Raw genomic sequence first — 18,002 nt, forward strand, 5'->3', positions numbered from 1 at the left:
AAAAGTATATTAACCAAATTAATGAATATTACCTGTGCTCTCACGTTTAAGGTTTAAAATTTGGAGACTAGGTCATCTTCATATCTCTAAGCTGAAAATTTATGATATCACAGTTGTTTAATGAACCTTTTCTTGGTGTGATTATTCTGTCATCATGCTGATTTTGTACAACTACAATCCATTTTTGCTGTAGCTTTGCTTCTGTATTGTTTGTTCCTAGGAATATAAACAGAACAAGACATAACCCATGGGTACTGAATAGCTCAGTGTAGAAAGAACTCTGATTTATAATAGAGATAAGAAATATTAATTTCTGTATTTGATGAGAGAGAGAGCCATGCCTGTGCATGCAGCATCTTTTCAACTTTGGATAAGTCTACCCAACTGCCTCACTCTTCTGTTTCTTAATCCAAATAGAATTCTGTATACTAAAGTAGATCTTGGCTTCTATTATTTGTGTGGTAAAGAAATAAGGGCTAAAAATATGAAAAATGTTATAGAATCAGGAAACTTTGTTTTAATTTCTTTGAGTTGTATATTAGAATATTTATAGTTTTTATCCATTTTAAAAGGAGTGGTTGTTTAACTGAAGACAAAATTTAGCCATCAGGTTATTACCTTAAACCTCCCTTGTCTTGCTGACTTTAGTATAGATAAAATTTATCACAGAACACCTCTGTTGCTGTTCCTAAATTTCTTTTTTGCTCAAACCAGGTGGTCATGAAAATTTTGCTAAAATGATTGATGAAGCAGAAGTACTGGAGTTCCCAATGGTAGTGAAGAATACACGGGGTCATAGAGGTGTGTATGAGTTGTTGCTACCACACATAATATTGAAATTACTCTTGAGAATTAATAAGTGGTTATACAAAACAGATTTTTTTAAGGCTTAACTTAGATCTGCCTTGTATTTGCTCATGGTTATTGACTAGACGTAGTCTTGTCAATTGAAGTTTATAGCTTTTGAAGCAGAGCTTCTGAAGAATTACTGTAGGGAAATTGCTAGGTGCATGGTACCTCAGACTTACAGAAGGCGCTTTTGTGAATTGTTCCTCTAGGCTGGAACAACAACAACTCACATTTCTGTTCGTTTAGTGGTTATCCTAGAGATTTTTTTTTTTTTTTTTTTTTTTTGCGGTACACGGGCCTCTCACTGTTGTGGCCTCTCCTGTTGCGGAGCACAGGCTCCGGATGCGCAGGCTCAGCGGCCATGGCTCACGGGCCCAGCCGCTCCGCGGCATGTGGGATCTTCCCGGATCGGGGCACGAACCCGTGTCCCCTGCATCGGCAGGCAGACTCTCAACCACTGCGCCACCAGGGAAGCCCCTATCCTAGAGATTTTAAGATGCATACTTTAATGTAGGCTGAGTCTCAATATCTTTATCTTCCTTTTCAACAATGCAAGGATTCTAGATCACCAACTCCATCATCCCCATCCCAATTTATATAGTTTGAAGACAGTGTATAAAATATCTTAATAACTTCAGATTAAGTAACTATTTCTTAAGGCATAAAATGATTCATAAATCCAAGTACTTCACAAGGTTTAGTGCTTTGACAGAGATAGCTGGGTCAGGGTTCAGCTGGGACTTTTGACTGCACTGTTTCTACTTGGCTTCTCCAGTATGGCAGCCAAGAAGTCTCAGGGCTCCTGCAGTGAATGCTCCAGTGAACAAAGAATCTGTGTGACCTTTTACAATTTAGCCTCAGAAGTCAGAGAGATTTGCCTATTCTGTATTCTTTCTGAAGCAATTACGTCCCCTCCTAGATTCAAGGGATAGGATATAGATTCTGCCTCCTCTTGATGGGAAGAATGTCAAAGGATTTATATCCTTTTTTTTTTTTTCCTCTGGTACGCGGGCCTCTCACTGTTGTGGCCTCTCCTGCTGCGGAGCACAGGCTCCGGACGTGCAGGCTCAGCGGCCATGGCTCACGGGCCCAGCCGCTCCGCGGCATGAGGGATCTTCCCGGACCGGGGCACGAACCCGCGTCCCCTGCATCAGCAGGCGGACTCTCAACCACTGCACCACCAGGGAAGCCCTATAACCATGTTTTAAAAGCAGACACTTCTGTTGGCATAGAAGTAGTAACATACTGCTACTTTACTATGTGCAAACATGGCATCTTAATATTGTGTAATATATAAAACATATGTTTTAACTCAGAAAAATGTTTTGTTGATAAGTGAGGCTAGTATTATTGGCTAACCTGGAGGAATACAAATCTTAAGAACCCAAATATTTAGTTGGTCTTTATATACATTTTACCATAATGCTGTTACTTTGGTTAAAAAGCAGTTGGTTCTGAAAAAGGAGATAGGGACACAAGAAAATGCAGGTAATGATATCAACTGCTCATAGTTTGTTGACTTACATTTTTTATTCTTTTCGACCACAGGCAAAGCAGTTTTCTTGGCTCGCGATAAGCACCATTTGGCTGATCTAAGCCATCTTATTCGCCATGAAGCTCCATACCTGTTTCAGAAGTATGTTAAAGAGTCTCATGGAAGGGATGTACGTGTCATTGTCGTGGGAGGCCGTGTGGTTGGCACCATGTTACGCTGTTCAACGGATGGGAGGATGCAAAGCAACTGCTCACTAGGTAAAAGCAATGCAAGTGTCTTTCTAGGATATAAAGTAATACTATTAAAGCTTATTCAGTGAGTATTTGTATATAACTTAGATCTTTTTATTTAATATGTTGAAAAACGTATCTTTCACATGTAAATATGATTCATAGATTTACCACGAATATAATAAAAGTATAGAATTGTTTTTCTAGTAATGAAGTTGGATTTCTCTGAATCATAAATTTGCTTTCACCCAGGCTCAATTTGTACCCCAATTTGCACATGTGTGAAATGTCTAACAAATTCCCTCTTTGGTCATATTATTTCATTTAAGCTGTGTCCTAACCCATTTTACCCGTTGGTCCAAAGAATGTTGCTGATTTTGATTTGCTTAAGTGTATATCTTCTGAGATTTCTTACCGTTGACGCGCCTCAGAGCGTAGTCTGGGTTTTTTCTTCTTCTCTGTGTATTTTACGTTCTTAGTAATCTTACCTAGCTCATGGCTTTAGATGCTATCTATGTTATTATTTTCAAATTTATTTCTCCAGTTTAGGCTTTCTTCCTGAACTCCAGGCACATGTAAATCACTGCCTCTCGATATTTCCATGTAGATGTCTGTTAGACATTTTAGTCTTAACATGTCCAAAACTGAACTCCTCATCTAACTCCTCCTCCCAATATGTCCCATCCACAGTTTTCTCCTGATTGTTTTTTGGCAACTGTATCTTTCTAGTTTAGACCAAAATCCTTGGAGTCATTCTTGATCTCCTCTCTAGTCTAACCCCTCATATCCAAACTCCTTGAAATCTCTACTCTCAAAATGCATCACCTCTTGTTCCCTCTCTCTTCCCATGAGAGGATTAGAACAGTTTTACTTCCCTTCCTACTCCTCCCTCTTGATTCATTCATTCACTGAACAAATATTTTTGAGTACCTCCTAAGTATCAAGTGCTGTTATAGCAGTATTTTCTATATAGCCGTGAACAAAACAGACACAAATTTCTGCTTCCCTGGGCTTTGTATTCCAGTGTTTTTCTGAAACCATTTAATAGTTTTAGTTCAAGTCTATAATAGAATTTCTTTTATTGTGTGTCTCTTCTGTTTCAAGAATCCTTATGTAGCACTTACTTTATCCATTCCCAGGCAGTCTTTATCTGTTTAGAGTTAATTACACCTGTATTGCAAGAATCACACTACTAGTCACTCTTTACTCCCCATCTGCATCTTCCCATATCTTGAGTTTTCTGTCCTTAGTCATTTGCTGTTATGTTAGTATCTCTTCTTGATTATTTTCCCTGGATGGTGTATGTGAGTGATAGATACCTCATAGCTTGCTGTCTTTCTCAAAGGAGAATGATATATTGGCTGAGATAGGATTCTTAAATTGTGTGAGTCTTGCTTCTGTTCTGCTGCTCTACAGTTTACACTTTTGCAATTGAATGTCCAAATCTACTCTTGATTTTGGGAGGGGGGTAGTTAATTTATATTCTTTGTAAGTTTGTTTTTTGTTTTGTTTTGTTCTCTTATTTTTGGTTGTTTTGTTTTATTTGAAATGCGTAACAGTTTTGTCAGGATATTTTTAGATATGTGTCTCTTCTCAGTCAGTCCAACCTGGATTTTAGTAAGCTGTTTCTATCAGATTCAGTTTTTCTAAGCTTCAGGAAAATTTCTTCTCTCCTTCTGGGGGTTAGGGTTTTTCTGATTCAGTTATCCAAATTTTTTCTCCTTCTTTTGTGACTTCACCTCAGGTTTTTTGTATGTGCTTCAAAATATTTCTTACAGTAGATTTTCCAAGTTATAAGTTAGACTCACAAAAGCAACTCTCCTTCAGTTCCTCTGTTGAAACTTTTAAGTTGGGTAATCATGTTTTTGTGTTAGTTCAGAGAGTCTTTTTGTGCTAAACTTGAATTTGTGCTCTTATTTCTTTCATTCAAGTCATAGCTTGTTATTTGTTATTGTCACGTCACATCAGAGCTCTGCTCTGGTTATTTGGAGCTTTCCAGATGGCCTCAGTACTATGGATGCTGAGAAGCAGTGTCATCTAATTCATTGGCTAGTGTGCCAGTCCCCTCCTTCCTGCACTCCCCTCCCCATACTCTTCCAGCCACAGTGGTAAGGGGGACTCTGGTCATATGTGCATTTACCTTTGGTCTCTTTGGGTCAGGCATACTTACATAGTACTGATGTCAGCTTTCCTCTTGTTGAGCTCCTTAAGCCAAGGTTTTGTCAAAATTCTTTTGCTTTCTAGTCCTTATCTAGTCCTTTCTAGTCTTGAAACTGTCTCCAACTAGTTCTAATTCTTTTCTCTCAGATACCAGCGAAGACTTCACATACAGTCCTCCAGCTACCTGAAACCCCAGAATACTTTTGGCTTAGGAACAGCAAAGAGATTAGAATTGGGACTGTGGAGGAAGAAAAGCATGTTCCTAGATTCTGTCCTCTGTCCTTGTTATGCATCTCTGTTTTTACAAATCAAAATCTGAAACTGATAAAAACCAATAACAACATTAAGTGGTTTAACTGTATTTATGCAACAGTTCCATGTGATTGCAAGTAAGATAGGCTTCGGTGAAAGTTTAATGTCTTCAGAAAAAAATAGCATATGGAAAAAGTACTAAGTCATGAATTTGTCAAGAGACTGCGTTGGAAGGGGATTCCCTAATGAAAGAATCTTAGACTTCAGAGTCCCAATTTTACACTAGAATAACACTTTTGCTATTCTACTGATTTAGAAGAGAGGTTTAGCCTTAGAGGCTAACTTTAAGGTCAGCTTTAGTTTTACTCCAAAATTTCATCATTTTGGTAACTTCTTATCTTATTTCTCTTTTGCCAGGTGGTGTCGGGATGATGTGCTCATTGAGTGAACAAGGGAAACAGCTAGCTATCCAGGTGTCTAATATCCTGGGAATGGATGTGTGTGGCATTGACCTGTTGACGAAAGACGACGGCTCCTTCTGTGTCTGCGAGGCCAATGCAAATGTAGGTTTCATAGCCTTTGATAAGGCTTGTAATCTAGATGTAGCTGGTATCATAGCGGACTATGCCGCCTCCCTTCTGCCCTCTGGCCGGCTCACCCGGCGTATGTCCCTGCTCTCCGTGGTGTCCACGGCCAGTGAGACTAGTGAGCCGGAGCTGGGTCCCCCAGCCAACACTGCTGTCGACAACATGAGCGCAAGTTCCAGCTCTGTTGACAGCGACCCTGAAACCACGGAGCGAGAGCTGCTCACCAAGCTCCCGGGGGGCCTATTCAACATGAACCAACTGCTAGCCAATGAAATCAAACTCCTGGTGGAGTGATTCCACCAGTAAATAATTAACCAACAAAACCCTTGTAAAACTTTCTTTTTCTTCTTTCCTTTTTTTCTTTCTTTCTTCTTTTTCTTTTTCTTTTTTTTTTTTAAACCAACTTGCAATGCTGTTCATGGAAAATGCTCAGAAAGATGAGAGAAAATTGAGTAGGATTAGTTAGGAAGGAAGAATGGGGAGATAGACGAGACCTTTGCTACTAAGATGTTACTGACTTTGATTTACAAATCCTACAGATAGAGAGGCAGAAGAGGTGAGATACAGAAAAATGTCAGGCTCTCGTAGTTTTACATTACTCAGAGAAATGTGTAGGCTCTCAGGCCATGAAGAACATAATTTTTTCATGGTCTCTTGCTTTTGTTTTTGTACAGTTGGTACAAATTTCAGAGTAGTGTAACTTCACATTGTAGTAATCCGTGAGGAAGACATCTACCTAAATTATAATTTTTTTATACAAATCTGAAAATTCAGCCTATACACTATTATCTAGGATAGCTTTATGTTCATAGTTACGAAATCTTGAGGAGCTCTGTTATTGACTTTTTCCCCCTTAATTTGGGTGGGAGGGCAACGTGAATGTGACCCAATAAAGATTTTTTTTAATGATAAAGTTGGCATGTTTGCATGATAAAAGGGAAATGAACAGTATTGCAATGTCTGGCACACAAAATAACATTTACTCCATTGTAGATGAAATTGCACCAGTTAAAAATATGTGCATTGACTTGTATTTGTTAGTGTTTTAGCCTTTTTTGAAAGATATATGCTCTGTTAATGTTGCATTTTTTTTTTTAAATACATGCTAGTCTTAACATTCCCTGATCTATGCCTGCATCTTTAACAATGGCCAAAGTGAAGAAAATGCTACCTTTTTTGTTAACAAGACACTGACTTGAAACATGTGCATTTAAAGCCTTTTATTTTTTTCCTTTTTTCTTTTGGTGGTTGGGCATTTAAAGAATAAGGACAAGGAAGAATATTTTTGGGGGGCAAATCAAGGGTCTATAAGTTCCTAAGTATAAAGTTGAAGTGATTTCTAATACCAGCGTTATATATCTGCATTTTTCACATTTTAGGAGGGTGTGTGTGTGCGCGTGCGTGTGTGTGCACGCACGTGCACGCTTGCATGTTTATGTGCTTTGCTTTTTGTTTACACCAACCAATCAAAAAGGAAAGATTCTAGAAAATGGAGCATGATGGGAAACAGTTTTTTACTTTAAAAAAAAACAGCTGAGTCGTTTTCATAACAATAATCTACTGGTAGAGGTACTCACCTAAAGACATGAGGAGAATGGCTGCTGCTTAGGCTTTTGTGTATATGTATGTTGTTTGCTTTTTTTCTTTGGTTCTAGACTGTTCAGTGTATGATTTATTCCAGGCTACATGCTTTTCCTCTGCTTCTTGCTGTGCATTTTCTCCTATTACACATAGGTTTTGGGTTGGGGTGGACTGACCGTTTTTGTTTGGGGACTTACTTAGCAGTATTGAGTCTCTTATAGCCCTACTCTGAAGCCTTCAATATTCTACTCTTTATATTACTTTATTTCTGAATTTATAAAAGCCCCCAAACTGCATATAATATGAGCCTTTAAACATGGGTAAAACTATCCCAGTGAATGGTTTGGAAGGTGTGTTAAGAAATGGAGATGCACCAGAGCTCAACGTAATTTTTTTAAGCGGCAAGTTCCATCTCCCTACAATCCTCTGAAGCTTTTTACCCGAGTCCTTTCTTGCCTCTCCAGTGCTTTTTTCCTTCAGATGGACATTAAACATAATTTCTTGGACACTACTAGAGAGACTTCGAGGCAATAAGATCAGTATTAACCAGCTCTAACAGAGGTTTGATCATGCTTACTTGTACAGTTTTTCCCCCATTTTAAAAAAGGAATGTAATAAAACGTGTTTTTTCCATAGAATTAAATAATATTAAAATGGAGTGAAAGGTTGATTGTTGACAAATAGAATAGTACCTCTGATCTGTGCAGTGTCTCATTTCACCTTAGAAAAAGATACATAAGAGGACTTTCTAATTTATTTTAGGATATTCTCATCTCATCTAAAAGAATTTGACTTGTACAGGGTTATTGTGTGACATATTGTGGAATATATAAGTACCTCTGGCTCACTTGGTACTTCTTTTACTAAATGACCATACTTTGGAAGATGCACACTATTCGGGATAGAGAAATAAACAAGGGAGAAGGAATCGCTTAATTAAATCATCATTCATATGTGTGTAGAGACCATCTGGTTGCCACATAGATTATGATACATATACTTTGAATAGTTACATGTCACATGTATATAGATTAGTGAATTTTAAAACACAAATAGAACACCCTGTCTATTTGATGAAAAACTCAAGGTTTCTGTTGGGTGGGATAAGGCACCAGGAAAAATGTAGGTAGCCTTTTAAAAAAATTATCAAATTAGCCAAGTACGTTAGAAGAAATATCTGAGATTATTTCACTGTTAGTTTTACTCACTGCCCATCTTTTGTGCATTCACACTATGTTAAAACATAGCCTTACCAACCTATTTCTGGATCGTACACTGAATGGACATCTTAGAGTTTAAAAACATGAATATCCTCTTGAATTCCTTCAAAAAGTAAGGTAAAGAATAAGAGCAAAAAAAAAAAAAAAAGAATAAGAGCAAACCATACTGGAAGAACCCAAATAAAACAGCCCAGATATTTAAGTGAAAGTTAAATATATTTTCATATTGTTGAGTAACTTTAAGATCTTTATTGCTATTATGAGAGGTAAAAATGTGTATTTATCAAATATGTATAGTTGTTATTTTATCATGCAAAAATCTGAATTATTGTAAAAGTATTGTACCTTGTTAAAATTGTAATTCTGAATTGTATTTAAAAGTAATTCTGATATTGTTTTTATGTCACCCATGATGAAAAGTGGACTATGTATATACATAAACACACAAATATGAACTATTCCATTTAAAATTCTTAATAGTTATTTTCTTTTGATTGGTCATTTCTGTTGGCTTTAACTCCACTGAACTTTGAAGTATTTCTGTATATGCTATCAAATAAGAAAATACCCTGGAACATTAGAAAAATCCATCAAGAGACTTGCTTTCATCAAGTGCTTTATCAGACTTTTGAAAAGGTATCGAAGGCGTTGAAAGAAGTAATTGACTTTCAAGATCATCTCTTCTTTTTCTCAAGAAGAAAACAAAGGAAAAAGAAATTCTCTTCATTCAGTGAGTCCCCAGTTTGGGGTCTGGGGCGCTTAGAGACATTGTGAAATCAAATCTTGTGTTACATTTTTCTCCTGGCTCACTCTTTTTGAGAAGGTTTATGGGCTATATGGCTGGTGAGACACGATCCCCTCCTAAGAAAATGTAGGTGCTCAGACAGGTAACCTCTGCTGCTACTGTTTTTATTTGTTTGTTTGTTTGTTTAATTTCTTTTATAATTTGTTTCTGTCGTACTAGGATTTTTTAAATGTAATATATTGCAGGATTTATAACCAGGTTCACTGCTTTCTTTCTTTTTTTTTTTTCTTAAACCAAACAAAACAAAATTTCATTTAAGATACATTTAGGCGCCTTTGAAGCTTGGATTTTGGAATGTTTCAGTAGTGGACAGAAATCTGCTGTTGGAATCTTCTAGTCTTCCAGGTTTAATTTGAAATGTTTTTAGTTTTGTTTTGGATTTTTGTGTGGTATTTTATTTCCTTTATACCAATGCCCTTTTGCCATGCTGTTTTGGGGTGGCTGCCTAACTCTAGTGAAAATTCTTTCTATATTAACGAAAATGTGGTGTTTTAAATTCCTTAATGTTTTGCATTTTTAAAATTGTTTTTAAAGAAATATTCTAACTGCTTGCACTATTACTGTTCTTTGCCAGCCTTTTCAGGAGACAAAAAAACAAAAACAAACAAACAAAAAAATACCCAGAGAAAAAACTTTCCTTCTTCCCCCTTCCTGATGATGAGTGAGAAGTATTGAGAACTTTCGGGGTCAGTGCCCTTCTAAACTCCCCTTCCCCCAATAATGCAGCTGTAGAATGAATGGTAAATGCAGCGGTTTGGATTCAGGCACAGCCCCAGCCTGCTGGCAGGTAATTTGATTCTTTCTCCTTTTTTTCATCACAAGGCTAACTTTACTTTCTTTTTAAAATTTCCTTTCTTTTATGTACTTTGAAGGCACCAATGGGTTTGTAATATAACTTGGATTTCAAAAAACAATGTATAAACATATCTAGCAAATAATTTGGTTATAGAAAAAGTTTTGGGGGTAAAGTTTGAACTGGTTGGGATGAACCCAGGACTTTCTTTGGGGATTTGTTTTAGCCATTTAGATATCTCCATTCCTTGCATATATGTCTATAATTATTTCAGAGTGTGACTTTTTTAGCTTTGTTTTTGTTTTGGGTTTGTATGTTTCTTCCATTGTGCTACTCTGGCTTAAGCTTTTTCAGGGGTTGGTGTTCCGAATACACAGTGAGCTCACAGTATAAAGACATCAATTAGGAGTGGACAGGTATGGAAAACTAGAGTTTTGAAAAGGTAAAATTAGGTTCTAGGTTATATATATGGTAAAAACTCAACATAGCCTTCAGTTGACCTTAGTAGTGCTTCTCTTTCTGTGGCTTCATTATAAAAGTGAAAGGTAATGAGACAAAAGGTAATAGCATTTCAGTTATTTCAGGAGCAGCGTGATTTCAGAGTTAATGATTTTAGCATTTCTGATGCACTAATTCTAACAAAGAGATGTCAGCCATTCGAGATTATCATTAAGTAATGGTTTAAATATTGAAAAGTTATAGGTTTGAACAGATTGGAGGGCATTTCTGAAGCACAAGATCTTGGAGCAGATTAATCAAGCCCATAAAACAAAGTTAATGGCAGGAACAGGAATACAACTTATCCATTTTAATAGCCTTCCTGTTAGTTAATACTACTCTCCTTTCCTGTCTGCCCCAGTCCCCCTACCCTTTTCCTCCTTTTTCCTGTCCTTTCCAAAGTTTTAGCTCTAATATGAGTTATTATCATTATGGGAGATAATCCTCTTTCTGATAGGTAGAATTTCAGTGTCAGTAGTCAGGACCTTTTCAAGATATATTTCTCTTTGGATGCCCTATCCAAGGAGGCTGGAAGTCTAGTAACTCACTAGTTAGGGAATAGGAAATCCTGGCTTGTAATGCTGTTTCTACAGCTGAAGGCATAAAATAAGTCATAAACTTGTTTTGTGCTTCAGTTCACTCATATGAGGTAGGGACAGTCATTCCCCTAAGCATCTTAAGATAAACATATTTATGTCTTGAACTGAAATTTACCAACAAAGGAATCCTGGCTGCACTTCTGCAGTAATTTATGACATATGGAAGGATCTTGTTCTCTTGCTAATGAGAATGGCTAGCATTAGCATGTGTGCACTCTGTGGTTGCATGGGATGTGGAGGATTTATGAACCTCCATTCCGCTGCCCCCCGCACCCCCCAAGATCACTGCCATGTTAAAAATGATCTTGCTTTCAGATTTCACCATATTCAAACTATATTAGATGGTCCTTATATAGTATATATACCTGGCTGCTACTGTGGGGTTTGGGAACATGAGGGGTGGGGTGAATTGTTGTTGTTTTAGGTTTCAGTCAGACAGCCATCCCTGTGCCCCAGTTCCCAGAAGCACAGCAGGCCTCTAGGAGCATCCGTGGGAACGGCGCAGTCCTGACATCACCAACTCTCCTGCTCAGGCTCATCCCATAATCAGAGGTCAAAGGGTGGGGCTTGAGATGGGGGAAGGAATGAGAAAGTAGAAACAATGTCACGGCAGTGCCACTGTTGACTAGCCTTTGGTGCTTATGTCAGTGTTTGTTTTATTTTTTAAGTTCACAAAATAAGTTTTTATTTTGGGGTAAAGGTAGTGGGAGGGTGGAACAAAAGCTATTATTACTAGTTCATCGTTATCACTAGCTCATTCTAGCATATTGTTCTTTAGTAGCGAATAAAGAATAAATTTGAAACTTAGACCTCAATAATAAAGAGACTGGGAATAGAAATGAATCTCAGGATATTAAAAAACAAAACATTTATGTGGTATTAATTTCCAGTTCTACAACCGCTATTACCTTTGTCACTCTCGCTTTTTTGCCCTTAATTCTTTTATGTATGTGTACAGTTTGAGGAAATGTGCATTTGTGGTCAGTCCTTTTAAAAGGACCTAATGAAATTACTACTCTTTTGCAAAAAATATACCCATTGCTTATACGGGCATACAAATGCTACCCTATTTTAAATGTAGGTGGCGTATGTGTTCGTGTTTTAATGTATTCAGAGCCATTGGGCAATAAGCAGTCCAGAACATGAAAACTCAAGCAGGTAAAGCGCCTAACACCCTTAGTTTCTAGAATTACTTTTAAAAACTCCTTTATTGCTGCATCTTCCACAAGTCTTTTGGTAGTCTCTGAACTTAAAATTTGGAGGAGTTGACTACCTAGTTAAAATTTTAAGTTATGCATTTATTATTTGTAGGGACAGGTGAAGAAGGAAAGTAACAGAAAAGGAATGGCTCCTTGAGATGGAAGCTGCTGAGTGTCTAAATCTTTCCAGCTCCCCCCTCCTCCAGCTTAGCATGAACATTGATCACACGTGTTTTGATCTTCTGTGATTGGGATTTTTGTTGTTTTAACTTGGAGGGGAGGTTTCGGGGAAACAGGAACTTCATACACATGTGAAAATATGAAATGTTAAGGGATTTTTCTGTTTAATATGAATAGTAAGCAAGAACTTTTTCTATATACTCTTCTGCTGCAGCAGAGAAATAAACTGGTAGGTGGCAGCAGAAGAAAGAATTCTTCAGATTGATGGCTACTGACAGAATCTGCATAGGAGAAGCGATAGAGCATGACATACCACGACAAGCAAAGGGGGCAAAAATGGAAACAGGACTACGATCCCTGATCTTGACTCTTAAATGGTAAGTTAATTTCAAGACTGTGTTTTCAATATGATACCAGTGTCCTGTAAGTCACTGTGGTGTGTAATCATGAATGCCTGTAAATTCTTGACGTAGGATGAATTTGTCCTAACTCTGGGGTACTATCATTCTTTAATTTGGAAAAAAAATGAGCAATATGTAAAATTAGGGATTTCCAGTATATTGATACATGTGAAACCTTTTTTTTTCCCCCCAGCTTTATTGAGGTATAACTGACAGATAAAATTGTAAGATGATGATTTGATATACATTGTGAAAGAGTTATTATCATATCCAATATGTAGACCTTAATGATGGCAAAAATTATGCTATCTCACAGTAAATGTGAATTTTTTAAAAAAATCTGCAAGATAAATGAAGTATGCATTGTTAATCATTTTGTAAAAATGAAAGTGTCCCCTTTTTAGTGTGAGCACTGGGGGGATAACTACAGAAGTATGTAATTTGACAATATTTTGTGGTAAAAATGACCTTTTCTTCTGGCTGTCTCTTTCCTTTCTAGTCCCATTTCCTTGTCACTGTACCTGCCCATCAGTTCCGTTCTGCATATTCACCTTTCTGTCTTGCTTATCTGTCTCTGCCCTTCTTCTCTTACTGTTTCTTCAGTTGTGCTTCTGCTTTCCTGGTTTGGTATCTCTCTCTTTAGTCATTCAGTCCCTCGGGATTTTATTTTTCCAATGTTGTCATTTTTTGTCTCTGCCCACCTATTCCTCTGTGTGTGTGTGTGTCCCCATTTTCATTTGTGTTCTCTCTGGTAAATAGGTCTGTTTCCTTTCCATGAACAGCTGCCTTCAGACATGGGCATCAGTACCAGTGTTGTGATTTTCTACATTTTAGAATTTGATGAGGCTGAATAAAAGAAATGAAGTGATATTTTGAAGTCCCTAGATTTAAAGACTGTAATTTTCCATTCTTTTAATAAGTTGCAGATCCGTTTATTCACTCAACTACTTGTTTTACTATAGTATCTGTAATAACAGATTCAACTGCTGGCCTACAGAGGCCTACCATAGAAGTTTAGAATTTTTAAAGTGGAAAGCTTAGAGGTAGTATACTACAATCTTGGATTTACTGGTAAAGAAACTAACGTTCAGAGAAGTTAGTAACTAAGATTACAGAGCCAGGACTACATCTGAAGTGTCCTAACTGCCAATATGGTGCTCTTTGCATTATGTGGCGTGCATTCTTCAAAATCTGCTGTAGTACTGAATAAGTGAAGTGCTCTGCAATGAGACCGCTGTGAATTAGAAAGAAAGTTGTCACTGTTTGGGCTTGTGGTTAGGATACTAAGGCAAGCTGTGGGCAGCCATTTTAGGTGGTTTGTACATAGAATTAATGAGTACATCATTTACAGGGTTTGAGAATAAAAAAGTGTCCCTTGTTAAGAGAAGATGCAAAGAGGTTCTTTGCAATTTCTGGTCAAGAGAGAAGAGAAGTGGATCTCTTAGATCTATTATACCACTAATCCTCTACCTCTCCTCTGGCCTACCTTTATTTCTATTCTGGATAATGAATCAATCTGCAACAAAGGTGAAACATTATATTCTGAATTTTTTTTTTCTGACAGGTTAGCAAGGGGAAGTAGATAGTTAAATGGACTTACTGTGTATACTTGGAATAAAGGATTTATCGTAACATGAAGCTAGAGTAACTGATATTATTGTTTAAATACATGGTGAATTCTGGTTTTTTTTTTTTAATAGTATAAAAAGAAGTCACCTTCTATTAAAAAGTTGTTTAATGCTAAATACAGTTTTACATATATTAGTATGGAACACAAGAATACATGCCTTAGTTAATATGGTTAGAATTTCTAAACTTCTAAAAAGAGTTTTGTCACAAATTTTGGTTATTATATGGAGATGTCAGTGCTTTAGAACTGAAAGAAGCTTGAATCTTAATCTGAACCAAAATTTATTGCTCATTATATAATTTATTGAAAATGTAGTCTTGAGCACTAGAGTAAGAGCATTTAAGTTTAGTTTTGTTTGTTCAGGCATTTTGCTACAATAACTTTCTGTGATGTTTTAGAAAAAATGTTCTTACCTCAATTTTTTCCTCTTGGTGCTAAAATAAAACACAATTGTCTATATTGTAGGGTTTTCAAGGAGTAATATTGCTGACACATCTTTTATATGATTGTATTTTTTAATATGAAATTCAGTGTCTAAAATTGGGTTGATTTTTGTAAAATATAAATTATCTCTATAGTACAGTTTAAATCAATCACTAGGAAAGTATGCTTACATGGATGTCTTACTGAAATAAGTCTCACAAAACTCCAGTGATGAAGACCAAAGTTTTGGCTTTTGTGTTGGCAGCATCTTGAAAAAGTAGATAAAATAATGGACCTATAAATTGAATTGTTGATTCTAGAGAGAAGAAATTTCAGGAAATAAGAATAGTTTCTCCTGAAGAAGAATCAAGTAAATCTGGGAAGTAAGGTTGCTCTTTTAAACCTGTTACAGGTTTAAGCCTTTAATTTTTAATGAATGATATACCTTAGTATACCTTTGTCAGCTGAGATCACCAAGATGAAATGTGGTAATTACAAAAAGGGTTATGATTCTTTTTGGCAGTCTAGACATTTTGTATTTTTTTATTGTCACATTAGTTAATTTTCTTATTTTCCTTTTCTTTTTTCTCATCCTAATTATAAAGACTGTTTAAAACTGTGATTTAAGTGAGCTCTGTGTGTTTCCCCCCTAGGTTCTTTTGATCTCACAGAATGGATGAAGACAGTATGTTTTTTCAAATGGAGGATAGAAGTACACAGAACAAGGAAGCAATAGCTCTAACCTGTTTAATTCAATATGCTTTCTAAAATAAAAACACCAGAACTGGAAATGAAATAGCATGGAGTATGGTTTGTTCTTTTGTCAGTTATTTCTGCTCACTCCATTTTGTATGGGTTCACTTCAGTCTGCATATCTAGACTTGATGTCTAGCTCCACATGTGTCATTCTCTTTTTTTTCTTCACTTTTTGCAAGATGAAACTCCTTGGTTCTTGACAGACTGATCTCTCTATAAAATATTCTGATATGATTACTCCTTTTGGCACAAAGATAGGCACTAAAATGTGCATTTGGATTTTCTCCTGCCCCTTTCATCTCAGTTTATCTGTCCATGCTGAATAATTATTGCTGTGTTTTTATCTCTGAAGAAATGCAGCCTTTTTTCTGTTTCACTCTGACAAGGCTCTAGCACACACTTGTCATAGCATTGCTCACTACATTTTAATCTTGTGACTGGAGCCCATGTCTGACCTACTTTATTTGAACTGTAGGGGATCTAATAATATACATGTGTATACAGAGGCAGCCCTAGTACTTTTGACAAAATAGGCTTTGTAAGCTTTGACAACATGGGCTTTGTAAGCAGATACTGATACAAATTCTGATTTCATTACTTACAGTTTAAATGGTCTTTGGACAGGTCACCTTCTGCAAGCCATAAAGGAGTGTTTGTAAAAAAATGGAAAGAACCGTACCTACTTTGCTAGTCTAATGTGTAAGTATTAGCTAAGCTATAATACATGTATAATTCTTAGCACATAGTTGAGCATTTAATAAATACTGTCTTTTAATTCTGTAAATTTTGATTTTTGAAATCTTATTCAAGACATACCAAATCTTTTTTCATCTCAGAATGGAAGTCTGTAAGGTTTTCTTTCTTGATTTTCTTTTTTTAAAAAATTATTTTATTCATTTATTTTTGGTACGTTGGTTCTTTGTTGCTACGCGGGCTTTCACGCGGGTGAGCGGGGGCTACTCTTCATTGCGGTGCTCAGGCTTCTCATTGTGGTGACTTCTTGTTGTGGAGCACAGCCTCTAGGTGCACAGGCTTCAGTAGTTGTGGCACTCGGGCTCAGTAGTTGTGTCTCGCGGGCTGTAGAGTGCAGGCTCAGTAGTTGTGGCGCACAGGCTTAGTTGCTCTGCGGCATGTGGGATCTTCCCGGACCAGGGATCAAACCCGGGTCCCCTGCATTGGCAGGTGGATTCTTAACCATTGTGCCACCAGGGAAGTCCATGATTTCCTTTCAGTTTTCTTATTTAAGCCCCTTTTAAACTCTTTTGGTTGGATCATTTTATGTGTGAGTGTGTGTGTGTGTGTGTGTGTGTGTGTATGTGTGTGTGAGATTTCTCCTAATATAGACGGATTATTCCTCATTCCCACATTTCATTGGCTGAGGAATTTTATATTTATTTAAAAAACCTTTTATCCCATTTTTTTCCAGGTTTTTCCCCCCTGTCAGCTCATAACATATTCTTTTCTTGCTCCTAAACCGAGAGAATTAAGTAAGGAAAATGCATACCATGTGCCATAAGGAATAGTTTAGGATAGTATGACTTGTTTTCCCAAAAATGATTTGAGGAGACTTAATATAAATGTATTAAAACAAACAGAAGATTGGGATGAAACCAAAATACAGAAAAGAATAAGGTGAAAAGAAGGATTAAAATGCATATGCATGCTATCAGATCCTGTACATTTGCTCTGATAGAGGTGGACAGAATTGACAAAGAGTTGAATAAAGTTAGAAAATTCATGGTAACCTTAAGATAGAAGCAGATATATTGTACAGGAATAGCAATGTTTCCTGATCATGAGATGTCCCGCAGTGCAAATCAACATGACACTAAAATTTAGTCCACTAAAGTCAGTCCAGTAAGAAGTCTTTTTGATGGTCTGAGCTGATCCTGTGATGAAATTTTCTCGAAGTGTCCTTAGAACCACCTATATCATGATCACATGGATTATTTGTTAGGTTCCAGGGTCCTAAACCTGAATTTTTGGGTTGCCAGGAGTCTGCTTTTTGACAAACTCCTCAAGTGACTTATTCATAATAATGTTTGAGAATCACTGCCCTAAATCTTTTGTCAGTGATGGTGACTTTAAGAAACACTGCTCTTTGGAACCAGGGATTTTACTCTCTGAAAGGACAAATTCTAAGTATTTTAGGCTTTGCCGTCCACATACAGTCTCTTGCTTAAAAAAAAAATAACCCTTTAAAACTGTAAAACCATTCTTAGCTCAGTTTGTACAAAACAGATTGATCCTTACTCTAGAGGAATGGGTGGATTGAATATACCTTAGGCAATGATCCGTTAATTTTACTTCTCTAAATTGAGGCTTTGTTAGCAGTAGAGTTTGA

The 18,002-nt window shown here is 36.8% G+C and overlaps 1 protein-coding gene across 3 annotated transcripts in view; it reads left to right on the forward strand.

Moving 5' to 3' along the window:
* RIMKLB (ribosomal modification protein rimK like family member B) overlaps positions 1–15,672 on the forward strand; it is a 131,424-nt gene extending 115,752 nt beyond the window's left edge. For all 3 annotated transcript variants that reach the window (XM_029204560.1, XM_029204561.1, XM_029204559.1), the window contains exons 4-8: positions 715–801; positions 2,398–2,601; positions 5,404–9,966; positions 12,663–12,825; positions 15,556–15,672. In XM_029204560.1, coding sequence (XP_029060393.1) covers positions 715–801; positions 2,398–2,601; positions 5,404–5,867 — 755 coding nt within the window. In that variant the 3' untranslated portion in view covers positions 5,868–9,966; positions 12,663–12,825; positions 15,556–15,672. The remainder of the gene's footprint in view (positions 1–714; positions 802–2,397; positions 2,602–5,403; positions 9,967–12,662; positions 12,826–15,555) is intronic.
* Positions 15,673–18,002: the final 2,330 nt, after the last annotated feature.

The sequence above is a fragment of the Monodon monoceros genome, unplaced genomic scaffold (assembly GCF_005190385.1).
Source record: "Monodon monoceros isolate NGI ecotype Baffin Bay Population unplaced genomic scaffold, NGI_Narwhal_1 Super_Scaffold_6, whole genome shotgun sequence".
Taxonomy (NCBI): Eukaryota; Metazoa; Chordata; class Mammalia; order Artiodactyla; family Monodontidae; genus Monodon; species Monodon monoceros.